Source organism: Coptis chinensis, chromosome 4, assembly GCF_015680905.1.
Source record: "Coptis chinensis isolate HL-2020 chromosome 4, ASM1568090v1, whole genome shotgun sequence".
In the NCBI taxonomy this organism is placed as follows: Eukaryota; Viridiplantae; Streptophyta; class Magnoliopsida; order Ranunculales; family Ranunculaceae; genus Coptis; species Coptis chinensis.
Genome location: NC_141459.1, coordinates 69953809 through 69981562, shown reverse-complemented (window position 1 = coordinate 69981562; position 27754 = coordinate 69953809). Strand labels below are relative to the sequence as shown.

Below are 27754 nucleotides of genomic sequence, written 5' to 3'. Positions count from 1 at the left end.
AAAAATATAGACAGTGCAATCGACTACCGAAAGTCAGGCAATCTAAATGGTACAATTTGCAAATTGCGACACTGGTTAGTTCTCAAACTGATTTGGGACTCGGAACTTCTGGTTGAAAGTCCTGAATGAACCTGTTCAAACCACTCACCACTAAGGAGGTTAATTGCATTTTTAATTTTCTGACAACTTAATGGCCATGGAGAAGTTCAAATTAAGTAACGGAGATGGAAAATACCAGCGGATGTTATAGCTGAAAGAGAAATACATCATTCTCCAGGATTCGGTTGCAGCAGTATGGACATTCTTTTTAATTACGAATACTGTTATTGAATAAATAGCTACAGAATTTGAGATGTAGCAAAGAGAACCTGTGTTTAACAACCAAGAATATATTATTGCTTCTATCGTCGTCCTTGTTTGGTATATACACGCATACACTAAAACCGGGTATGTCTCCTATTGCTGCAGAGTGAAAATTACAATATTGCTTCTACTGGGATCTGAAAAGTAAATACTTATTATTCCTTTCACGTTTCTGAGTAAAGATCTAGAGTGTATGCCTTTGCCAGTTAGTCCTTATTGGCCTGTCTGAAATAACACTGCCAGTGACGCACTGATTGCCAATCATTAAGGAGTATCGCGACCTTTTAAAGATATAACACTCAGTCATCCATATTGAGATACTTTATGTCATTCTTTGATATCTGCATCTGCCCATTGTTCCCTCTAGGACGGCTCTTCTGGTTTCCATCTGGTTGCCCTCGCTGAGATGTAGAAGCCAGTATTTCAGTTTAAAACCTCAAATCATACAAATGAGAATCCAGTATCATCAGGAAAAAAAAAAAAAAAAAAGTAAGTTGTTAATCATATAATATTTCACAGATTCAAAACAGCCATAGCATGATCCACTATGCTACCATGTTTTGAAAATCAGATCGTGCAGCTATATTGGTGACTGATGAAGATCACTTCGGTGTGACCTCAACAAATTTTAGTTTGAAGATCAGTAAAACAAATACATAATAAACTGTGTTGATAAAGGTATTGTACATCTACCACGAAGCTCTACTACGGACTGTGAGACCCACAGGCAGTAAATTGTACGATATCCTTCCCCTACGTTATATTTCATTCTCCAGCGAGAAGGAATTCACCAGATGTATTGGTAGATAAGCTAACTTAAATAAGAAGCAACGGCACAGTATTGCCTTTCAACAATAACTAATCTTCATACTACTGGTAGTCCCCTTTCAGCACTATTGACTTGGCACCCACGTCTTCAGCACAATTCTGCTCCGGTCCTTGGCGATCCTTTAACGCAATTCGGAGTGCACATGAAGGTAATGCCTTAGTGCACAATTTGATTTGCCTCCAAGCCCACACACTGGTACAATACCTCTCTCTCTCTCTCTCTCTCTCTCCTGCTACACATTTAATGCCCTTTACGACATTCAACAATTAAATCACTAATTTATTAATTATTATCTGTACTGACTTTGATAAATGTTACTATTGATAGTTGAGTGAGTGAAGGTTGATTTGCGTTAAGATTGTTGTTTACAATAGCTAAACCCTAAGATGGCTTTCCACAGCTAAGAAAAGACTAAGTAACTCTTTAAAACTCGTTCGCATTTAAAACTTTTCATTATTTCATGTGTCTTAACTCTTAAGCATGACGCTCGATACAGAATGTATCGCATATCGCATAGTACCGTACTATATGGTTTCGATACAGTCGTCTGATGTATCGTTTTCCTTTCAGCACAATACGTATTGTACGATATTGACAACCATGCACATGATCATGAAAGGTTCACATTGCCTCGTCGGGTTCCCGACGAGATTTCATAGGAGGTTACCAATCATCCCCTCCTAGTACTGCTCCCACTTGAGCACACTTTATTTATTGCAAAATTTTATTGAAAGTTCTTTCATGCTTGGAAAAGGCCTCAATGTTAGTATTTGGCAGATTACTATATCCATGATCCATGACGACTTCCACAAAAATGTGGGGCAGAACCCTGGCGCTACAACCACCACTCACTGGGTAGGCACCACCTTTCACCATAATCCATTCAGGACTTACTCACGATGCAACACATGGCCACCACCTTCGGAATGAGCCGTCCTCAGCTTTGCTACCATATGTAACAATCCACCAAGTACTCGTTTTGATACTGTCCACATGCATCTTTCTTGGAAAACGTCATGACTTGGTATTTGGTAGATAATCTATCCATATCGAAGATCTAGGACAGCTTTCCTAACGTGTTGAGGGGCTAAAACTTGGCACTACCATCACCACTAACGAGTTAGGTGCCTATGAACATACCAGTTATTAGACTGGTGATATACTAGGTTTATGAATTGCACATGAGATCAGGAATTTTTTTTGTCTTCTAGAAAGTAACAGGTAATTCTTTCTCCACATACGATGCAACGTAGATTACAGCTACTTAATTATTGATTGCGAAGGAAGCTTGAACTATTGAATCAGAAGCAAGAAGTTCATATGAAGATTGTCTGTGACAACAAGTCTGCTATTGAACTCACAAAGGATCCACTTTTTCATGGGAGGACAAAACATATTGACATCAAGTATCACTATATTGGTGACCTAGTGAAGGAGAAAGACACTGTTCCAAAAAATATTGTCAATCTAGTGATCAAGTAGTTAACATTTTCACAAGGCCGTTGAAGACCTATACAATATAAAGTTGACGAAGATGCTAGCAATGGCCTAATTGAGAGATCTCAGTTTGAGGGAGGCTGTTGGGGTCCTAATTAAACTGAGATTAGAAAGTCCTCACTGCAATAGGATTTTAACAATTTAGAAATTCTTTCTGTTTCATAGTTTAACTGTTTTCTAAGCTTGTGTTCATTGAGGAGTCGTGAAGGGGTCATACACACATGGGTTATAGGGTGTGTCATTGTACGAGGGTCTTGGATTAATATTTGTTTTTGATAAGTTGTTTTGACTTAGTTTGAAACCTCGGCTCTACTATCACCACTAGCAGGCTAGGTGCGCCTTTCCAACATACCTAAGGCTAAACCCACTTTACACATCATAAATCTAAGGCCGAAACTTTATTTGGAAAGTGACCATACATCCAATCAGTTGGATTGACTTTTAAGTGGGATCCACTGAGGCTGAATGTTTTAGATTCGTATGGGAACATGACGCAAAATATATGCAGTTTTCTGATTTTACAGGGTTGTTTTCCAGTTGACTAACAAAGTACTGCAAACAGAGCAATTAACCACATCAGCAGTAATTGAAATATATGTCCAATGATTTGCTACCTTTCTTAGGACAAATGCCAGATACAAGTAAGCTACCTCCCATTCATCGGGCGACAGTGTACCTGCATGAAGACAGACAAGAAATATTGGCAACAAAAAGATCGAGGAGCTGGAAAAATCATATGTATTGTACCAGTTAAGTATCTCAATTCACCACTAGAATAGCCAAGTCATGCCACCCTATTATTTTTGTTTGTTGCATTTGTTGGATATATCATCCTTCTTCGTGTCATAGTTATTCTATATTAATATAAATTCTCATTTTACCGATAAAAAAAAAAAACAATACAAGAAAAGAGGTGGAAAGAAGGTAAAATATTACTCTGGTCCTGGTTTCCATCTCCCAAAGCACCAAGCCTCCGCATGAGCTCAGCAAATTCAGCCTTTTTCAAGTATTCCTCCACAAAAGCATGTGCATTCTTTACAAAAACAAGCTCCAAATCGTACTGTATATTACGAAGACAATACAAATGGTTATACCCCAGACAAGGATTTGACTTCATATCTTGATATAGTGCAAATGCATATAAGAAAAGATCTGCATAGCTCTCGCCCAAATCAAAGAATCAATAAATGATAGTAACCAGTACTCAGATAATGTAGATTCAAGTTTCCATATATCAGTTGATGTCCTACTTACACATACATTAACTTTTGAAAAAGAATAAATGCCAAACAATAACTTATCTCAAACATCCCCCTCTCCCTACTCTGAGAAATACATGCAAATGAATGATTTAAGTTAACAAAAACAAACATCAAAAACTTTTCCTACAAACAATACATATAAATTGATGAAACACAAGCTTTAACTTTGCAATTATCAAATTCCCGTCCAAGTTCACTTTTGCATTTGTTGAGATCACATGGCTGACAATAAAGGCATATAAATGCATCGATGGTTTCCAAAGCCAAGTGTGATTAGAAGAATGGATACAGACCTCTTCTGCCAATGATTTGAAAACATGAAACGGAACAACCCATTCAGGACAATCGACTGCATCCTGCAACGGAACCATGGAAAACTTTTAATAGAAATCCTACTGTTCCCAAGTTCCACAGAAAAAGAAAGCTTGAAACATAACGGTTGCAGAAAAGATTAGACTGAAGCAATCAACCAAACTTGGGATTCTCGAACAATCTAATAGTTGATCTTAAAATATAAATAATAACATAAATTAAGACCAATATAGCAACTTTCTAATCCAAGTTAATGTAATTTGTTATCTTTTAAGTGATGTCTAGAGCCAAAAGATCGTTGCACTAATTTAAATTTCTAATATAATATTGGATCCATGAAAAAACAATTACGTTATTAAAAAATTCATCGAAAGACGCTATAAGCAAATTAGAAAAGTGAAACCTTGGAAAGGGAAGAGGCAGACCGTTGACTTCCCCCAAGAAGCCAACATGGCTGAACTGGGAAACACTACCTCACCGTACATACAAAAAGTTTCTAAGAGGACAGTATATCTAGAAGTTGCATTAACTTCTAGTACCGAGGAAGATGATGGAGACGTTGCAGAGAAGGGTTCCTCACCACACCCCCAACCACAGCTGGGAATAGCTTATGCAACTGAAGGGAATGGCACTAAGAAGGGTGGATCCTCCCTGGATCAAGTAAAGAAAGACCTCATTGCGGCTCGTATCAAGGTTCAAGGTGCTGAGACTATAACGAGGCCGGGCCGTCGAAAACCCAAGTCCCAAGACCTAATCAGAATTCTAAGATGTGATGGAATTTTTTTTTTGCACAATCAAGACCTTTGTGCAAGGGGGTGAAAAGCCAAGTTTATTCTAGTGGAGGAGAATTGGTTGCTATCTGCTCTAAGGAAATTTTAGAAGAAGAAATTAATGAATGCAATAATTATTTCGTTGAATTTTCATGGAGGGAAGAACAATTTACCCGACTGTCAAGGAGAGCCTCCCCAGGCAGTGAAAAATAGTGGGTCAACTAACAGTGCAAGGGAACTTTTACCATTTTGAATGATGGGGAAAGACGGAGCACATTAGAAGCAGACCCAGCATTGATGTGGACCTGACGCAAGGAGATTGACATTTTCTAAGTTCTGTATCAAAGTGAGAAGCACCACAGACCTCCCAACAGAGGAATCTGATTGAGTAGAATTCAATGCCAAGACAAAAGCAGGTAACCAGGAGAGAGAGAGAGAGAGAGAGGATCAAATCTTTATGCCATATGTAATGATAATTCTGACAGGAACTGGGTGGGAATTTAGGTGTCCAACTTGGTTTTATGTTTTGGGAAGGGTCCTAGGGACATATATTACAAAAACACGTACACAAACTCATGATCCTTATGGCATTTCTAAATTTTAGATTAGCTAATTTTTTGTAGATATGATCTTCCAACCAATTTAAACATTGTCACAAAGAACCGGAAACTTCTACCCCCATCGAATGTACTCAACAAATTAAGAATTGTGGACCGTTCATTTTCACAATAATTGATGCTATATTTGGCAAGGTTAGAACTTTCTGAATACTCTGAATTTTTGTGACAATGTTTAAAATAGTTAAGAAGTCATATCTACAAAAAATTGGCCTAATCTAAAACTTAGAAATGCCCCAACGATCACGAGTTTGTTTACGTGTTTTCATTATAGATGTCCCTAGAACTCTTCCCTTACGTTTTCGTTGAAGTTCCCTGGATTTTATATTTCTGTTAAATCAAGACCAGTTTCTCTTAACAATTATATACATGTTCTATAAATGCGTTGGGAAAGTGTTGTTTTTAAGACAATAACTTAAAGGAATACATATTAACCGGAAAAAAACCAAAATGGATAAGACAAATAGGTTTTATGCATTACCTCTAAGTGGAACTTGTACTTGATTCCGAAGGGGCTAGATGATTTGAATTTCTGGACCAGAATACATTTTCCATTAGCTTATACACATAGAGAGATACATGCATGTAATAAACAATAGATAAAAGAAATCGACCTTATAAGCAAATTCTTCATCAAAACGAATCCAGTACACGCTATTCCCAAATGCTAGTCCTTCGGCTGCACATAACAAATGGGGTTTCTGATAAGAATGAATGAACATGATTCACCCAATCAAAAGGTAATAATCTGGAATCGTATAATAAGTAAAAAGGGAGCAACTGTTCCTGTTAAGCACTTGAGTACCAGGGTAATTTCACTAAACAAAAATAGCACTTGAGTACCAGGGTAATTTCACTAAACAAAAATATTTTTTGCTATGGTGCTCCCTAGAGTTGAGATAAGTACAGAAATTTCCAACAATGACTTCCAGTAAATGCACGTTATTCACCAATCTTATGATGTTTATTCTCAACGCACATCAGGACAACCACATGTCCACACCTTAGACATTCATATATGTCTTCATTGAATAAATAGTCTTTGTAGTCGTTAGGTCTGTATCCAATCACCAGAGTTGATGTTAATTAAATAGCCAATACTCTTCAAAAGCCCTAGCTGTTAAGGTGCACAAAGCGAATTACTTAACCAAAAATCCTAATAGTCCACAACGTCCTTGTCGGCCGACCCTATCGATGCGGAATTGATGGAAGTGCTCTATTCTAGTAACTTATCAGTATTCATTGACATAGTCATAACATATCAGCATTCACTAACATAGTTGACATAGTCATAACAAGCAATTTAATCCACCTATACGACACCCCTCTAACGACTTGAACCTTGCAGGTTGGGATGGCTATGATAACAAATGTTAAATAACCAGCCAATACTCCTCACTTGAAATTTAAATAGTAGAAATATTCATTGATAATCCGTTCTTTTACATTGAGAAGCTAATGCTTAAATAGACATTGAATACATCAATATGGAAATATATGGTAGAATATTATCACAAATCCTAGAGATAAAATCCAATCATATTGACATATAGATCAAGACATATTTTCTTACCATACTAATCTACATCTTGACTATTCAAATCCAAATGATATAATGCATATATTGCATCATATATTCCAACACTCCCTCTTAATCTCACGGTGGTTGAAAAACAAGCATGAGATTACCATCACAATGAGAATTTAGTCCAAATATGTCATTAGCTTGCTGCTCGATCTCTTTAAGAAATACCTGCTGAAGCCTAAAAAACTCCCAAACAACCACGAACAATAGCATCCAACGAAAAGGCTCCGGACACACATCTCGGTAGCAAAACATACGCCAATAGTATCTTAACTATAGCAACAAAAGGGCGGCTGAACAAGAGACAACACCAGCAACAAAAAGCTCCTCAACTGGAGGTAGCTTTCAAAAGTGGAGCATATTGAACAATAGTAAAACTTGAACAAATGAGACATATAGCAAAGCAAGACAAGCCCATTTTTAATGATGAATGGGTAGTACAACGAATTTTATTTATGATTGAAGGAAATGAAAACTAAAATAAAATATTAGTAAGAGTGGTGGAAGAGTAGTCCGGCGGGCGGAAATGCAGCCGCCACCCGCCGGTAAAAGAGTTTACCCAAAGGTCGAAACCTGGCTCTAGATACCAACTTGAAATTTAAATAATAGAAATATTCATTGATACTTTGTTCTTTTACATTGAGAAGCTAATGCTTAAAATAGACATATTGAATACATCAATATGGAAATATATGGTAGAATATTATCACAAATCTTAGAGATAAAATCCAATCACATTGACATAGAACAAGACATATTTTCTTACCATACTAATCTACATCTTGACTATTCAAATCCAAATGATATAATGCATATATTGCATCATATATTCCAACATCTTCAATGACCTATCTGTCAAGGAACGGAAATTCAATTACTTAAGAACTAGGATCGCCACAATTGGACGAACAAGAGAAAGAAATGGAGGGGGAAATAAATATAGCTCTTTTCCTCCCATAAGCTGTCTTCAAATACAAATTTACAATACAGAGAGACCAGTACGGAAAAGATACCACTATCCCCCTCAAATTGGGAGCTGAAATATCATTAATGACCATCTTAAGCACATAGAATCATTCCTACTGGTAGCTATCATCCACCTCAAGTTGGAGTGAATATTATCATTAATGTCCATTTTAAGCACATAGAATCACTCCTACCGATAGGTATGGATTTAGAAAATGTGTCAGCAAATTAGTTATGTGCTTCACATATGGAGTACAAAGATCAACACTAAGACTCTTTGAATGTTTGATCCTTTCGCGTAACACATGATTAGACTGATTCGACAGAATTTATTGCACAAAAATATCAAGAATAAGATTATATTTTCAAAATGATTCCTTTACCGCTCTCATCAAGGTGTCCATATAAAAAACAAGCTCAACCTCTTAGAAAACCACTCAAAAAGTTAACTCACATCAAGTATAAGCCATATCCTTGAACTTGCCTCTTAGAGCCAGTAGCCAGGCATTCAATTTTGGAACTAAAAGTGATCTAAGGTATCCAGTAGGAAATTTAATGACCTTTTGCATCAGGAAGACAGAGAGAAAGAACCAAACCGAAAAAACCCAACAACAACAACAATTCTATTTCTCATGGCCAGGTTTAAAGAAAAATGTATTGAGGTTTAAGACTCGAGGCACGCCTTAAGCCCTTTAGGGGTTTTGCGTCTTGAGGCTTAAGCCTTACAAATGTATACATGTATACTGTGAGGCTACAGCCTGAACAGTGTTAGGCGTTTGCTGGGGCAGATCCATGTGGAGGCACCCCCCCCTCTCAATTTTGGACAAAAGAATAAGTGCAACTAACTGTATGGCTATATCCAAACTTCCAAAGTTCACAAACAACTTGCTTTGCAACCCAAAAGAAAAGAAAAAATAAAATTAGTAAGACAATTTAATACCCAAAATCCACAATTGGTTTGCTATATCCTAAGTTAGGCCCGAGTTTTGTTCTCCCATTTGTGCATTGAGTTTGTTTCCCAAAACCCACAACTGTAAGCTCAATCAGTTGTTTCTCTACCAAATACTAAACACAAACAAATTTCTTTGCTAGAAACTATGTTATTCAATTGAGAAATGAAAATACGTTTGAGTTTTTATAATTTTTACTAAACAACTAACTTTTGTTAATTGGATTATTATTTATAATGATTAAATTAACATAATTGTTGCTATAGAATTATATAAATTCTTAAGTATTGTCCTCGCTAGTGACTTTGTGCAGTGGCCCCATTGGAGTAAATTACTGGCTCCGCCACTGGGCATGTGCTTTGAGGCTTAAGCCTTACTGGAAGTCAGGTTTTACCCAGCCAAATCATTTTTCTTTTCTTTTTCTTTAACGTTTTTCCCATTTTTTTCCACTGTTTTGACAACTTAAGCCTTGAGGCCGAGTCCGGTCCAGCCTCAGTGAGTGCTCTTATGTCTTTATGACTGTGTGAGTCAGTGAGTGTCTACTGTCTAGTGACTTGTGACTATGTCTACGTTTGAGACTTATTTGATTAGTCAAGTACTTTAGTATTTGTGCTTTAGTATTACGATATATTGCTATCTATAGTGCTATTTGGCTATCTATTTAAATATGTATTTAGACTTATTTTCAAATTTTCATACATAGATCATGAGGTGTCTGCAACGAAGGTAAAGCCTTGGCCTCCCTAGATTTCATTTAAGCTTAGTAACCTTATTAATATGACATATTGCTTCTCTTCTTTTCTGAATTTAAAACTAATCTCTTGTTTTTTTTATCGAGGCTTAAGCCTCAGAGAGTAAGAGGCTCCCTCAAGCCTCAGAGGCAGTGAGCCTCACGCCTCTGATGCGTTTTTTAAAACATTGTCTCTTGGATTCTCTTTCTTTTTTTATGGTATGGAGACCAATCAATGTAGGACTCGTCGTCGAGTGATTCGAGTCCAGTTTTAGTGTTCTCAAGCTCAGCTTGTGTCTCTCGAGTCGAGCTCAAATTCTATCCTAACTTTTTTTTGTGCTCAAGCTCGACCCGCCAAATATTCCAATAGCTCAGCCATCCTGGATTTGGATTGTTCTGAACTGTAAGTATTTGATGTATTATACATTTTTCTGAAATTTCATGACATCATCTCCATCATTCACAAGCTGCCATCTTAAATTAAATATAGCCATCGTGAGACTATGTTCTGTATAGTTTACAAAAAGCCTCTCTTTATAACATTACCTTGATGTATAAATTTCTAAGTCATAGACTCCACAATATCCCACCCTATTAATTGTACAGATTTTTATGATTGTGTGCTTCCATCCATAGGACTCTTTCTACTCATTATGGTAAGAAAGAGATGGCAGGGCAGTAGCCATAACTAAGAAACAGACATAACAATTTCTTAACAAATGTGAAGGTATGTTTTAGTGTTTTGGTAAAGTCGAGTCTTAAGTAGTGTCCTTTAAGTATTTGATGTATATATTACTGGAACATATCAAAAATGCACTTGAGACTTCGTAGAAATTGGAACCTAGAAAAGAGTCTACCATGGAGAAACTCTGTAATTCAGCTACCGCATTATAAATCTGGAACCATTAACAGCCATTACGGATAACATAAACAGTTGAAGATCAAAAAGTTGACCCCTTATAAATCATCCTAGACCGAGAGCCTCTACATACCATTATATTTTTTCTCCTCCCCCTTCCCCCCCCAAAAAACAAAAAAAATAAAAATAACAATAAGAACAAAATAAAATAAAATAAAAAATCCAATGGTAAACGAATACTATCATATCTAAGAAAGAAAAGGGCAAGTACAATGTAGGACAGGATGTACTACTTCAAAATACATAAGCAAAGACACAAAAAACAAAGCATGATGAATGATATGACGAATGGAGAACCCAGGAAAACACAAAACAATGAATTGACTCCTCAAAGCCAATCAACACTCATGGAGAACACCCAGGAAAACACAGTTATCTTGTATATTTGATGAATCGATAAAAGACATAATTGCTTTCTCAAAATGAGAAAGCTTAAGAATGGCAGTAACTCATGAATTCACCAAAATTCTACAAACAATATATGAGATCAGACCTTCTCTAAGTTTCTTGATAATGACATTCGCATTTGGCATTGTTCCAATGAAGGTGCCACCTGGACGAAGCAAGGCTGATACGTTGGCCAAAGCTTGTCGTGCACGTGCCTCAGTAGACCATGAGTAATGCATTGCAAACTACAAACAAATTGAAGAGACTTATTCACTATAAGTACAAACCAACATACCGAGAAATTTGATGCATTCTAAACATAAATGGAATGTAAAAAATATTGGTTAATTTACTAACCAGCATAAAAGAGATATCAAAGACTGAAAATTAGTAACAACACAAGACGCCTGCTTAGTGATATAAATTTATGCACAAACAAAAAATTGCAGAAGAAATGATTTTATGTAATACAGTAAGTTTATAAGTAGGCTTCCGCAAAAGGGAAAAGAAATAACATAGTAATTAAACAAAGGAAACAGAAACAAAGGCCAAGGTCTTCTTCCTCCTAAAGGTTGTATACTTGTATCCACATAGAAGTCGTATGATAATAGATCGGAATGAGTCTTCCGTTGTAGAGATTGTTCAAAAAACTAAATGAAAGCTACAAAATAATTGCAACTTCTCTAACCTCATGACAAGTTGACAATCAGGTTAAAATAAGAACCACTAATTGAACCATTAACTCAGTCATTTATAAGTGGTTAGTAATATCAGAATGATTTCTTCTGGTGATATTCACCGGCTTCACCGGCGTTGGCATGTTTGGGTGCTCTCTTGGTGTGGGCGGCTTGACAATTGACAACCAGGTCCCAGGATGGGCAAGACTAATGTCAATCTCCAAGTTAATTTTCACCAATAGGATCACAAATTAATGAAGAATTAAGGACAATCGGACAAAAATTTTGAATCAAAATATGCATATTTACGTTAAAGCTAATGGTCCCAGCCACAAACTATCTATAAAAAATGGTGTCATGTCAATAATACCAAACCAGCAACTTGATACACTCTTATAGAGTGTCCATGTGCTTTTTCCACCTGGTCCATGACACCATCTCCAACACAATACATTTCAACAGACAGGTGTGGAATGGAAGCGTAAAAAATGACATGTGAATGCATAATAACATGATTACAATCCAAGACAAAAGGATTTTATGTGTTTTACAATGTTACTGCCGTAATAGGCCCACAATTGTCGAGGATCAATAAGACAAATTTGCAGTGGCATGGAATAAGTTATTCACCTGGCAGCTGCAAAGGTCAAATGGTGCATCATCTTCTAAGGCCTTATCCAATCCTGCCTGATACCATCACATAAAAAAAAACTATGTTCACTGTCAAATTACATATGATACACAGAAAAGAAGCAAGCTGCAGAGGGGATAGGCAAAATAAAGTCATTTTGAACTTGTGACACTGGCAGAATTACAGTATATGTAAGCTAGTAAATTCAAATCTTTATGGAAAAAGAAAATGGTCTACAATCCAAGAAGTGTGGAACATTGGCACAGGATTAGGTAACTATTCAGTCAAGTGATGCAACCAAAACATTATAGAGGAATAAAATAAATGTCAGGACTCAGGTGGTGTGCTGGAGGTAGTAATTTTATGATTTATTTAGTGGTCAATATGGGCTTGATGAGACCCAAAAATCTAAAGAAACATATTATTCATAAGAACTTTCAACCAACCTCATACTTAAGCTTGAAAACAAAAAAAGATTTCCTTATGATCCAAATGGAGAAATAGACAAGAGCAATTACCTGAAAACAATCTCCACAGAAGAGGCGTGCTGGGAAAGTAAACTTTTTCCGCCGCTGATTTTGGTCTGCGTCACCATTGTAGCGAGTCCTGCAATCTTCTACCTGATGTAATTTTTGAAAATAATTAACACTGAATTCTTTTTATTTACTGTTATTATCTTTATGTTTAAGCAGTTAGGATTGAATTACTGGCCATTAGAAGGGAAAAAAAAATCAGCATTTTTCATGTTGCCTATGCAATAATGAGAAAGAAAATTCAAATAATCTGTTCTTTGATTGCTTATTCAAAGATTAACAGGTTGGGGCTAGACATTAACACAAGCAATTAATAACCTTGTGATCAAGAAATCTCAACTCCCTAAAAGTGAATAACCGCAACATATATTTTAATTTTGTTTCAGAAAACTAATTTTGGTGTCTCAGGGAAAACGCAACTTGTTCAAAAGTACGAGCCAAAGAAGAAGTAAACTTACCGAGCCTTCAGCTATGTCAATACCGACGTAATATCCAACCTTTGCCTTGTCCCATTTGATCAAGTCACCCCCCTGAACAAATGATTCTGGGAATAAGTAGAGGCCAATAAAGTTGTAAATTGCTTTATGTTTTAAAACAAAAAGTAGTGGCACTATGAAATTTTCTATTTCTCTATAGCCAAGTAAGGGAAATAGTACACTGGCACTACTTGAGATGGAAGCACCCATTGTGTTACTATTAAGAGCAGTCAGTTTTCAACTTTGAAAGATTTATAGGAGTTTGTATGATACATACCTTCCCACAAGCAAGATCTAGAACTGCATCGCCTCGGCGTGTAAAAAGTTGAATTAGAACGCTTTTAATCTGTTTGACGTAAAAAAAAAATAGATAAATAACTACAATGTGGTACCCATATACGTTGGAAACAGAACAAAACTTAGGGCGGAGTACATGAGAAGGAAGCAACGGGGAGATGGGAGGTGAAGAATAATAAAAATCCTATTATATAAATTTGGTTAATTAATAAGAGTAAAATAAAAGGCATACCCAATTGTTCAATTTCTTTAAATGAATAATAGGACTCGCTTCTCGCTCTTCTAGAGTCTGATTCGTCCTTGCACTATAATGGTCCGCTACTTTTCTGGCTAAAGTACTCTCTTCTTCTAGAAACTGCTGAACCCCTACGACAATTAAATATATATATACATTTCAAAACTAAGTTTGAATGAAGGAATGGATTAATTCAAAAATATAAATACATTACCTGTTGGGTCTAGTCTAGGTCTAGATGAAGGAGGAGGAGGAGGAGCTCCGGAGTAGGAACCAGATTCGTCATCGTAACCTCGTTTCATTTTTTTTCAAATATATTAGATGCAGCCTCGAAATCAATATTTTTATGTTCAGACGTGAGGAGAGGAGATAGTTGGGTTATGGGCTTCTGGACCAGGGGTTTTTGTTTACGGCCCAAGCCAGTACCCGACCCATAAACTAGTATACTGCGTTGGGTGATGCAGGGGGAGAGAGAGAGGTGAGTGAAGGAGGAAGGAGAAAGGTATTTGGGCGAAAAAAAAATAAGAGAGAAGATGAGGACAGAAAAACAGAAACCAGCCAAGTTGGTTTTTGTCTCGCATAGCCCACCTTCTCCCAAAATCGTTCGAGAGTATGCCAATACTAGAATAATTCTACGCTCGACTAGTAGAACTCGAGAGTATGCCAATACTAGAATAATTCTAGGTGTTTTCTCTCCTCCTTTTTTTGGTTCTTATACCTCTACTTTTACAAAAGTCTAATTTACCTTCTCCCTCTACAATCAAGACATCTCACCATAGTTTATTTATGTTTTTCTTTTTGCTTTTTTATTTCTTCTTGATCAAGCTAGGTTTAGAGCAAGCCTTCTTTTGTATCAAAGTCATCCATCTTTAGTCTTCTGAGTTAAGGACGCGATTTTTAATTCTCTGGTTTTGAGTCATTGACCTTTGACTTTGACTTTTTTAAACACTTTTTCATAGCAGCAATAAAGCTCTTTTTTGTGCTAAGATGCAGCATTTCTGATAAGTGGTCTGAATTGCTTTGTAACTTGAAAAATACAATAAAAGCTATGAGTTGTCTTTTCATTATGTATAAGAAGGGCTGTAATACAGTAATGTAAGGGTAATAAAACACACATTTTGGAGTTGATCAAGGCAGGCCTTGTAGTAAGCTGGTAGCATGCATATGATGATGATTGCAATAGAACAAGAATTACTAAGTGATGATGAAAACTAAAACCATTAAAATACCAATTCATGAAAATACCACGTTAAGATGATACTGAGTCAAAGAAACATACAAAAGAAGTCTAAACCAGGGCCCAAAATATCGCCGAGATATCCGATATCTCGCCGATATATCTCGGTAAATTGGTACACCGATATCGACTTTTCCGAGATATATCCACCGAATATTGAACCCCTTTTTTTCCGAGATATATCGGAATTTCCGATATGAAAGTTTATATCGCCGAGATAATCGATATTTCCGAGATAATCGATATATATCGGTTGACTTTTTGACCAATTGTTAATAATTTAATATTGAAATTTCCGAAATATCCTATATATCCGAGATATATCGGCGAGAGATCCGAGATATATCGGTGAGATATCCGATATTTTAGAAACTTTGGACTGGTCACCAAAAGAACCGAGATATCCGATATATCCGATATATCTCGGTTTTTGGGTACACCGATATATTAACCGATATCGAAATTTTGGGCCTTGGTCTAAACTATTACATATGATCCCCCAATCATGGTCCCAAAAATTGTCATAAATTGTTATATCTTCACATATTCACTGTAGTAAGTGAGCAACCATCCCCAACAATGACTCCAAAAACTGCCGTATTGGGAAATCCTTATATTTTTGCACTAATCAGTTAGCAACAAGCTTCAAGGGTGATCTTTAAATCTGCCGCATCTTTAGTTCTACACCTAATAATCACTTTCAAATAATTAAACAACCATCATCAATGACCAAAACAAATTCCAATTATACACAAATATAAACAAGTTATAAAAAAAACTTCAGAGCGTTTTACTTGCCAATAGCCCAAAAGAGACAACTCAAACCCTCAATCAAGACCTACTGTTTGACAAAATCGCCATTTCGAACAGTTCTACAGAGAAGAAATAAGAAGAAAATAGTTGTATAACTAATAGTTAGGAGTGTAAAAAACTATTTATTTTAACAGAATATTACCTGAATCAATTGCGTCATATTGCTCTATTTCTTGCATTGAAACTTGAAGATCAATTGACTTTGCATTAGACCGCAACCAATTTTGAGCGCAAATGAGGGCTTCAAGTCTTCAACATTGTTAGGTTGCAAAGAGCTACAAAATGGGTCATCAATTAGACAGCCTCCTATGCTAAAAGCCTACTCGGATGCAACCGAAGTCACCGAAATGGCCAACAAATCACGAGCCATGAGAGAAAGGATGGGATACTTTGAGGCGTTTGCTTTCCCCTTACCCAAGATATCAAATAATTTCTCTATATTTTGTTCTTCAAGAGTCGATGTCAAATACTTGTCAACCTTTGACGTACTTCCAAAACCCTGCATGTCATGCAATATCCATTTCGTCGTCGATCACTAGACACAATAGGTTCATTTTCATTTTGTGGTGTTGTGCTTGAGCCCTTTCCATTGCTAACATGCCATCCATGCAAACATACTAGTGTGTTCTTCACCTTCTTTTTTATTGAGTCAACAGTGGCTGTTGTTGGAACCACACTTCAACAGTATGGAAAATTAACACAAAGTAATAATACTTTATTGAAAACAGAATTGAATATTAAGAATGTACTAATAACTAATACAAATAATGTAAAAGAAATTACACTTGACGATTGAGGATTGCAAAGCAATGTCCTAAAGACGAATTTCTCCCCTATTTGAGTGCTCGCAGTTCTTCAAGCGTTGTCTTGCCAAGATACAACAATTAGTAACTCCAAAGTATAGCACCACAACTTTGAAGTCCTAGAGAGCCTTTGAATGGATTTTTGTACTCTCAATAGAAAACTTCAAAAAATCAATGAGGAGAAAAGAGGATGATGATTTTCAAGTCCTTTAGAATGAAGATGACAAGGGCTTAAGTAAAAACTAAGTGTCTCTTCAAAAAGTCATCATGTCTACTCAAATAGTCACTTTGTCTCTTCAAACATGTCTCTCCAAGATAAGTTTGAAAAAGTTTTTATGAATGTTAGAAAAGAAGTAACGACTGGTAACCTCTTTACTAACAGACAAAAGATATTCGAATTTTCTAGAGACAATAACTACCAAAACGAATTGCAAAAACTAAGTCCCACAAATCAAGCCCAAGACCCCAAGGCCAATTAATTTTCTAGACCATATAATATTTAATATATGCCTATGTCTATTTGCTTGGGAGTGAGTTTGAAACCTCACATCCAACTTGGGTTTCAAAATATGTACCACTAGACGAATAACTCAATTGAATTGATAAAGTACATCACTTTTTCTATATGGGACCACTTTCTATTCACACTTATATTTTCCCAATAGTTGTTCCATATAACCCCATCATACTGAAACTCACATATTCCAATTTGAAACGAGGATCAAGAACCACCAAAACCAACAATATGGGATTGATCTTTTCAGGCCTCCAATACTTATCAAATTTTGCAACCATCCTTGAACCATATCATATAAGGATAAATTAGTTGAATCACATAAATCTTTCAAACTTGTCCTCATAATGATAAGCTCATTAAACAAATAAAAGATCATAAGTGACATAATTAGAACCAAAATTTTTGTTTGTTGTTCTCGTGATTTCTTCATCCTTAAGATCATACTCATTCTCAACCTCTACTGGTACAAAGTAACTCATATATCCAACATCTTCATCCTCTAGCCTATCAAATGCTTTCTCAAACTTTTCCCCCGCATCTAACATCTTATATGTCGAGTTCCACCTTAGCTTGTTGCCACATCTAAGCATACATTTTTCTCACACACAATTTTTTCATATTTCACACACTTCTTCCAAGTGGTCCATCTAGATGGAGATGATCTAACATATCTTATTGCATTCCTTATCTTAACCATTGATTCATCAAAAAAATTCAAGTCATTACGAACAATGAGATTTAAAATGTAAGCTGAACATCTAACTTGTAAAAATTCATGCTCTAAGACTATATTTTTCCAATGACTAGTCTTTTTCTTCAACCAATCAATGGCTACGTTGTTCAAGCTTGCATTATCACATGTAATAGTCAAAACATTATCAATACCCCGCTCTAGCAAGCACTTCGATCTCCACCATCATCCCAATGGTCTCACCTTTATGGTTTGGAACTATACAAAAGCAAATGATTTTTTTTCTTTAACTTCCATTCACTATCCACATAATGAGAGGTGAGACACATGTAACTAATATTTTTAATAAAAGTCCACGTATCAATCGTAACATAATTTTTTTGACCTTTCAAGACATGCTTCAACTTCTTTTTCTCCTCCAAGTACAAAACTACACAGTGTCTAGTAATTGTTATGCGACTTGGGACATGGAGTCATGGACAAGCAACTCGACAAAAGTTCATCAAAAACCTTTCACACTTTACAAACTTAAATGGAATCTCATCAACAATGATCATTTGGGCAATGACTTATTCACAAGACTCTTAACTAAATGTGGTGGCTACAAGCTCATGCCGACCTTCTTTTTTGGGTTTCAAAGTCAATGTCGATTGCTTCAAGTCCTTTGGTACATGGTTCGGGTATTTCTTACAAACACTAGCAATGTGAGACCTCATAATGGAAGTCCCATTAATAACAAAATCACACTTAAATGGCTTCTTATAATAGTTATAGGTAGAACGTCATCAAGGAATACTACCTTCAACTTTGGTGAAGTGACTCCATACATCCGAGGTATTTGTCTTCTTTCTCCGCTTTGTAGTAGCTACCTCATTCTCGTTAGATGCATTAGGTTGAAGTATTTGTGTCACATTAGCAGTTTGTGTTTCCGCATCCGTTTGTTTTATTGAAGAATCCATGAATTTAAGTAAGAGGGGGGACAAAATATTAGGCCATCAAGTAGAAATTGGTAAGATTCAATTGCATATATTAAGTAAAAAAATATATATAAGAGAAACAATATGATTTCTTTCATTTTAATTCTAGGACCTAAACAAACAAAAAAAAGTCACTAATCTATCATAAATATTTCTATTATTCTTTCACTATTTTAGACACATGAAATGACATTAAAACAAAAAGACATTACATAACAGCACCAAACTTTCTTTGGGAAGGTGGAAATAGAGGCTTAGAGAGTGAATGATTAGTTGAAGTAAGTAAAAACTAGCTTACTTGTGAACGTCTTGTTGTGCACGTGAATAGTTGCTTGTAATGGTGTTGTTGTTGGCATAAGTGGAATATGATGGAGATGGAGAAAGTGAGCCGAAACCTCTTTTGGTGGAGAAGGATGAGTGTTCACTAAAGAGGAAATAAGGTTTCAATTTGAGCTACATGGAAGGATTAGAATATTAGATCTAATCCAACGGTTGTAATAAAACACAACAAACAAAAAGTATAAAACTTAGGGTAAGAACTAAACACGGTTTGGTTAGGTTGGTTCCGGTTAACCGAGGCATGAAACCAAGAACCGCACCGACCCCCTTAGTTTTCACTTTTAGGAACCGAGAACCGAACTAGCTCTACGAATAATCGAAAAAATTGGCATGTTCGGGTCAGTTCGGTTTCTTGATTTTCGGTTTTTGCTAAACACCCTTAGTGTCACACCCCAAATTTCCAGAAAATTAAAATAGGGAATTTTTTTCAAGATATAAATATCTCAATTGCCACCTTATTCAATCATCTGAAAACCCAGGGAAAAACGAAACCCTAATTACATATTATCAACCACGATATTAAAAATCTGAGATTTGTCTCAAAACAAAATCGTACACTCATTACATCTGTCTCAAAACAAAATCGTACACTTCAGAAAAAACTTAAGCCAAAAGATTCCAAGAGCAAATCCAAATCACGTGTCCTCATCCACTACACTCCATCATCTATGTTTCCAAGAACACACCCACGTTGCAAAACAAAGCAAACATGGGTCAGCAAATTGAATTTGTTGGTATGAGTAAGACTAAAAATAGAAAATAGTATAACAATATGTTCATTCTTTCAAATCAAGAAATATATTATTACAATCATTTCAACTTGGAAGAGAATTTAGTTTCGTATTATCAAAATGTCATGCAGTTTCTTTCCAAGTAAGATTTCAACCACCAATATACAATTCCAAAAATCTCATATAACAGTATTCATCATTTTCACTTTCCAAAATAACTTACAATATAATTTCCACTTACATTCCACTTATTATTACATATACATATGATAACTTATTTAAATATGAGTTTGATACACTTTACTTTTAAGCCAGCACGTCGTTTTAGGGTAGGACAACGTCTCTGCATAAAAAGTTAATAAGTCCTACCCTCCTGCAAAACAAAGTTAGATTTTCCAAACGTAATCATTTATAGTATATATCTATTTCACTCTCACTATAACCATCATGGGTATATATAATCTGGCATAATATATCGCCAATATTAACATTCATGTCACACCACCATATCTATTATATCATAATATATCATCAATATTAATTAACATTCATATCACACCACCATATCCATCATATCACGCTAACCATATTCACATTCTTTCGTAAGAAATTATATGCATCATATCATAATATATCACTAATCATATCCAACAACTCGCTCATACTTAAAACCAATATTTTTCTTAAAAACCACTCGTCTACTTATGAGAACGAGGAAATATATCACAACTAGGGAGTACATTCATCCCTCGGGTGTATCAACTTGCACAAACTACGTATACATTTTCTTGTAAGAAATCACGTACATCATCAAACATAAATATTCATATGGCATAACTCAGTCACACGTAAAATCAATATTTTACTTTAATATCACTTGTCTACTTATGAGAACGAGAAAAAAGTCACAACCAGGGAGTACATTCATCCCCCGTGAGTATCAACTCACACAAACCACATAAACATTTCTCATAAGAAATCATATACATCATATGCAATAACTCCATCACATGTAAAATCAATATTTTACTTTGTTTATTAATTATCTCATTGACTCATTTATTAAAAGACACAGCCCAACCTTTAGTTCCTACTCCACGATTTGTACTACACACAGTTACCAAATCACACATATCTGTGTGCCTCACTCACACCGAGTACCACTACAAGACATATATCCCAAGCGGGGATATCGCCTCCAGGAAACATATTTTCATCTTGTAAACTCGTAACTTGTGAGTCACAGCCATCTCTGGGCTTTCCATACACATAATCACAAAGCCTCTTTTGGGCATAACAAAATTTCAGGTCATTCATGGCATATTCAATGAATACCTTGGGTCATTCCCACCATATTTAAGGAATACCCATCATAATACTAATATGTCATTCATGGCACATTCAATGAATACTTTGGGTCATTCCCGCCATATTCAAGGAATACCCATCATAATACTAACAGGTCATTCATGGCACATTCAATGAATACCTTAGGTTATTCCCACCATATTCAAGGAATATAGACCTACATTCCCGTACATTCAAGGAATACAACTAACCCGCAAGGCGAATGCCTTAGTACCTCTTTAAGGCGGCTTTTCACATGACATCATTAGTCATAAACATTTCTTTTCACCAAAGAGGCGTGGAGATCTAAAGATGTGGGCGACACATTAAATTTTCACCGGACACTTTTACCTCGGATTTTAACACTCAAGAGTTCTCATTTATCATAATATTTTCATTACAAAACAAACATCGTCTCAAACAATAATTTATTACTAAAGATTCCAAACACAATAACTAATCAACTCACCTCATTATCAATTATATAAATCATAGATATCAAAAGATTCAATTAGGAATAACACATTAGTTAAATGTCTTGTAAATATATTTTAAACAACCACAATCACATACATAATTAAATACTAATATTGTTCACATATAGTTATCACAATAACTAATAACTAATATATAAAATATAATATAGTGGTTGCGCTTGTACATAAGACTGCCTACGTATCCAATCTTTCAAGATTAGAATCAAGCCTTACGTAGCTCTTAACCAATTTAAACACCTAACCATTTTCATTCACGACTTAACCAATATTAATAGGCTCGTTTTCTATGCTGCCTCGACAGATAACCCACCGTTGGATTGCTCTGAAATTTTAAAGTATAAAACTAATGTGTGTGTTAAATATACATATCAAATTTTACATCTATCCGATATCGGATCAACCTCCATCTAATAAGAAGAAAACGACTGTGCACTGCAGTTTTTCTGGTATAGAAAAACTACGACCAGTCACGCTTGTGCGTGCCTCGACCGAAATCCAACTGTTGGATCTGTCTATAATTTTAATATGTCATACTAACATGTGTTATACAACTACATGTTAAATATAACCTCCATCCAGTATTTATTCAATCTCCATATAGGCAAAACTTTACAACTGAGCACTGCAGTTTTCTACAATGAGTTAAACTAGAAACCAGTCTTGCTAATAAAAGCCTCGACACATATCCGATCGTTAGATCTTGCTGAAAATTAAGTATGTCGTACTTCAATGTGTTAGAACACTATGGTTTAAATTTTACAAACATCCGTGTAGGGAAAGGTCTCCATCTAGGCAGAAACTAAATACTGCATCAGAGAAGTTTTGTGGAATAACTGTACTCTATTCATCTTCTTCAAATGTCACTCTACAGTTTATTAATGGCTCATACTACCAATCAAGATTCATATGAACAATACAAAAAGTAAGAACACATCATATTACTACATAAATCATAAAATCTAACTCACAAATTAAATTGACCGAGTTCTGACCACTATAACGTAACAGTGAAATCATGCAAGTATATTACTGCACAAATCATGTATCTAGCACCAATGAAAGCATATAAATAAATGAATTAATACCATTTTAATCTTGCGTATAACAATATTGCTGAGCATGCATAACCAACATAGCTTAGTATAAGTCCTTAATTAGCAATTTAACAAGGCGTGAAACTTTAAAGTTAATTGTGCACCATATATATACCAAGCCCACGTCATGAGTATTTACACATTCCTTATTCAATAGAAAGGTTCATGCACATGCATGATCTTTGTATAGAAAGAAAATTTATAGAAGGGTTCAAAACTAAATTTATGCTCATGTACACTAAAGTTTGACTCATAGTCTGTGTAATTACTAGGTGAGGAAATTCAAGGGAGTACGGTATACCTCCTCCTTTGTAACCAAACCTATCTCCTGTAACTACATCACATGCATGTCATGGTTTCTACTTAGCTTATAATCATTCGCATATTCAAATTACGTTATCGAACCTTAGCAAAAACAATAATAATAATTCAACCAATGTCAAACAACTATGAGGTCTGACCACCGCTAGCTTAGGTAAGCAGGTCAACACACATGAATATAACAACTGGAAAACTTACGTGTACTACTCATAATAATTTCTACTCAAGAAACCATATTAAACGATACTCAAGCAATACTTGTACCTCTGACCATTATCTTAAATAACGAATTCAAGGATTGAATATACATAAAGACATAAATATAATAAACCACTTGATATTGTTAGATCTACTCAATCGTGATACGCTCCTGTTGCCAGCAAATCCCCAGCAAGAAACCTCTTTTTTCTTATTTGAGTAAAACTCTCTCTCTTTCTCCACTGTTTAAAACTCTCCGTGTAAACTCCTGTGTAAACACCATTTTTTTTTCAAAAACCCCTTAAAAATAAGAAATGGGGTTTATCCTATTTACCCTATCTCTTTCTAATCTTTATCCTTTTTATTTTTATCTATTATTATTATTATTTAGCTTTATATATATTTAATTAAAAAAGAGAATAAAAATAGGGGTGTTATACTTAGCCTTGACTTTGACACACCCGTTGTGTTGCTTGTAAGTTGCATTTTAAAAGTTTTTATGTGGTGGTATCAGAATGATACAAAACCATTTAGTAGGAATATTTTTTAACACTTAAAGCCATACATATTTGGTTTGTTACTAACTTAAGGAACATAACCGTATATCAGCGCACAACACAATCCCATAATCCCATTGGATACCACATTTTGATGTTCGATTTGCATTGGTAAAGGTCTCCACCTAAATAATTTGGAGGTGCATCAATTTTGGCAATGATTGGACGGTTAGAAAACAAGAAATGGAAGGGGTTTTGCTTAAAAACATTTTAGGGTGGTTGTACATATAAATGGATAATGAAGCTAATTGTGGGTGGTCGTGGACTTCACATGTATTGTGGTCGAAAGTTGAATCCAAACTCAATTGTTTCATTATCAATTGTGTACAAATTTGGAAGATATCAGTGAAGAAAAAAGGATTTGTAAACTGAATATGTATTTTGCTATCATATGTTACTAACCAACCTTAGAACGAACCACGACAATGTGAGTGATGCGATAAAGTTAACTTGCTCAGTGTTTTCTGAGACAAATCATATACAAAGCACATCTTAGAATCATTATTGTCCTTAGTTGATATCATTAATATGGAAGTTGGTGGGGCAAACAGGTGTAATTTTCTACCAAACTGGAACGAAACGTACGACAAACAACACTAAATTTGACGAGGTCTTTCGCTTTGATTATTTTTTCCCGAATGAGAGATAAAATGTCAAATGGAAGATCTAACCAGTTGACACTTTAAAAGTGTCCTCTAGCTATGATGTTAACTGAAAACCCCTCTAAACATCCTAAAAAATCAATAATAACAAAATGTCTTCTAATGATAATAAATTTGACTTGTTACTTGCTTGGATCACCATATTTTATATTTTTTTCCCTAAAGATTAGAATAAGTTTGAAAATAACTTTTCTACAATCATAAACCTGCCTAATCGCCACGTTCCACACAAACTTAATCGACAACAAAAAATTTGTTCTCAATCTCTGATCATTACATGCTTAAACGGAGTTGGTTGGTAAATATATAGTACTAAGGGCCCTCTTGATAACCCAATTTTCCTGCTGGAAAATTTTATTTTCCCACTTAAAAGGGTATTTGCCAATGCTTAGTAGCAATCCTTCAGATCATTTCATGAATGAAAAAGCTTAAACAAATACCCTCGGTAATTTTTGTTATGTAGTCTATCTTATGTTGTTCACATTTCTCTTGTTATTTTTATAGCCTATCTTGTCCAATTATGCATCTTTGCGTATTGATTTCACGATATGATATTTATCATCTAGCCAACGAAACCTCTAATAAGACATCTCTTATCTCACTTAACATATCTTTATAGCTTCACACCTGAGGGATCAGAATTGCATAATAGCTTGGTGTTCACCTCCAAGATCAAGAGGAAGAATGTTGTATGATTGATAAAACTCAGGTTTGGCCTCAACATCTTCAACATCAGTAATGATCTATGAAAGATGAAAAAAGAATGAGAAAATTTGGAATTTACTAAAAAGAATCTTTCAATACCAAACTATTTAATTTGTCCACACTGGGAACTCAGAGAGAGAGAGAGAGAGAGAGGACGTCAAGTCCAATTCCTGATGCAATTGTTCTTATAACTTCAGACATAACATATAAGCAATTCTGCGTGCACTCATCAATTGCTCTCTACACATGGGAGAGAAAAAGAGGCGTTCAGTATTATTATTTTTGCCTTAAACTAATTAGTCACAGTTAGATTGACTAAAACTAAACAGAAATAAAACATGTTCAAGCCTTTGAAGAAGTTAGGTTTTGAATTGTTGAACACCACAACCGCTTCAAATGGGATCCATCATATGTGCTCTCTCAAATGCATGAAAGTGATCTGCACATCAATGCATTTTGTTCAAAACTAGCTCTAGTCAAAACTTGAAGGTTAACAAAAAAATTTCAAATTGAAGGCAAAGGTTTCAGGAAGGATCGAGGGAATGCCAATATTCTAGGATACAACAACAAGGAATGCACTATATCATCATATCCTCATATATACATGTCCAACTTCATGCAGTTCATAGGTGGAAGAGTTCAGATTACCCTATTTGAACTTTGAAATATACACTTTTATTAATGATGCCTTTCTAAACACCTTATAAATTGTGCTCGTCATTATAAGTTAGGAAATGCAAAAGTTCTACGAAGTTGCTTTTCCTATCATACAATACTCATCCAACACAAATATCTTAATCCTAGATAAGATAAACTAAATCAAACATTCATAGCATTGATATCAAATTCATATTATAAGAAACAAATAAAATAGAGGTGAGAAAAACAAATGACCTTACGCTTATATTCTTATGTTTTCTTGGTTGCAGCATCACACACCACGAATCTACACACACCAGCGGCACACCGCAACCCACACAGTCACACACCAGCAGCCCAACCACCTACACACACTTGCAGCACACATCTACACCACCAACACGACACACCACACATCCCGCCACAACCACACACCACCACAAACGCAAAAGAATTTAATTTAAGCATTCATACCATTCCACGCATATTAATTCAAATACCACAACAAATTAATTCAAGTAAACACGTAATAATTTAAGTTGAACACATTAATTCAAGTGCCACAAAATACTATAATTTAAAATAATAATAATAATAATAATAATAAATGTACAAAACCATCATGTTTTAAGTTTCTTCAACAATCGGGTTGCATGAAGAATCTCATTCTAAAATATCTAAAACACATAGACCAAATTCAAGAAATAATAAGTACGTTCAACAAATACGAAGTCTACTACCATGAATACTCCACTGGGGGGAGAGGGAGTAGTATCATCAACCACACCATAAGGTTCACTAAGTCCACCAAAGCTTTCAACACTCTCAACTTGTGTATCACCAAAGCTTTCACCAAATACACTCACATCTTGTGAAGTGTCACCAACAACTGGTCCAAAGCTTTCACCAACATTGAGAGTATGATGTGAATAGTCATTCCCAAAAATTACACAAGCTTCAGCAAATTAAGGAAACGTCCTCCCTCTTAGGTGCCTCGCTATGGGATGTGCCTATAACAATATACAATTTCTAACAAGCATGATATGGTTATAAACATAGTAATAATTTGTTACAAGATAGATCAAGTAAATTACCCTGAAATACGCATCACATGCTTGACGATCAGCGTCAATACACTTGGTTTGTTGGTTGCTTGAAAAACCAAACTCAGTAGTCTTGACAAGTTCTTTGACAGCTATATAATCTCTCTTCAACGTTTTAATCCTAGAACATACATTGTCATCCCCAACTAACAAGTTTAATTGTTGATTCAACTCCCTAGCTGCCCCTTTAAAGGTTTTAATCTCTCACCCATTCTTTGACGTTTTGCTAGTATTATTTAGAGTTTTCTCTAACAACAACTTAACTAGGATCTCATCCATCATGGGAGACCAACGGGTTTGTTGCCGACTCGCCATAACTACGAAAAGAAACTTAAAGGTGAACTAATCAAACTACGTATTTAACAACTAATCAAATTAACACTTACAACCATTTTATATATATACTAAACAACATTGTGTTTAAAGAATGATATGATAATTACTCTTACAACAAACACTTCGTTCTGACCCTGATCCTTACTAATAA

The 27754-nt window shown here is 35.3% G+C and overlaps 1 protein-coding gene across 1 annotated transcript; it reads right to left on the bottom strand.

Moving 5' to 3' along the window:
- Positions 1-373: 373 nt before the first annotated feature.
- Positions 374-14409, bottom strand: LOC147504575 (mRNA capping enzyme family protein). Its single transcript, XM_086557385.1, has 13 exons — positions 14251-14409; positions 14034-14167; positions 13782-13850; positions 13487-13558; positions 13014-13115; positions 12495-12551; positions 11294-11432; positions 6265-6329; positions 6132-6182; positions 4245-4307; positions 3626-3749; positions 3304-3365; positions 374-764 (listed from the first exon to the last, which is right to left on the bottom strand). Exons 1-13 carry the CDS (start codon positions 14336-14338, stop codon positions 663-665), a joined length of 1128 nt encoding a protein of 375 aa, XP_086413511.1. The 5' UTR covers positions 14339-14409; the 3' UTR covers positions 374-662.
- Positions 14410-27754: the final 13345 nt, after the last annotated feature.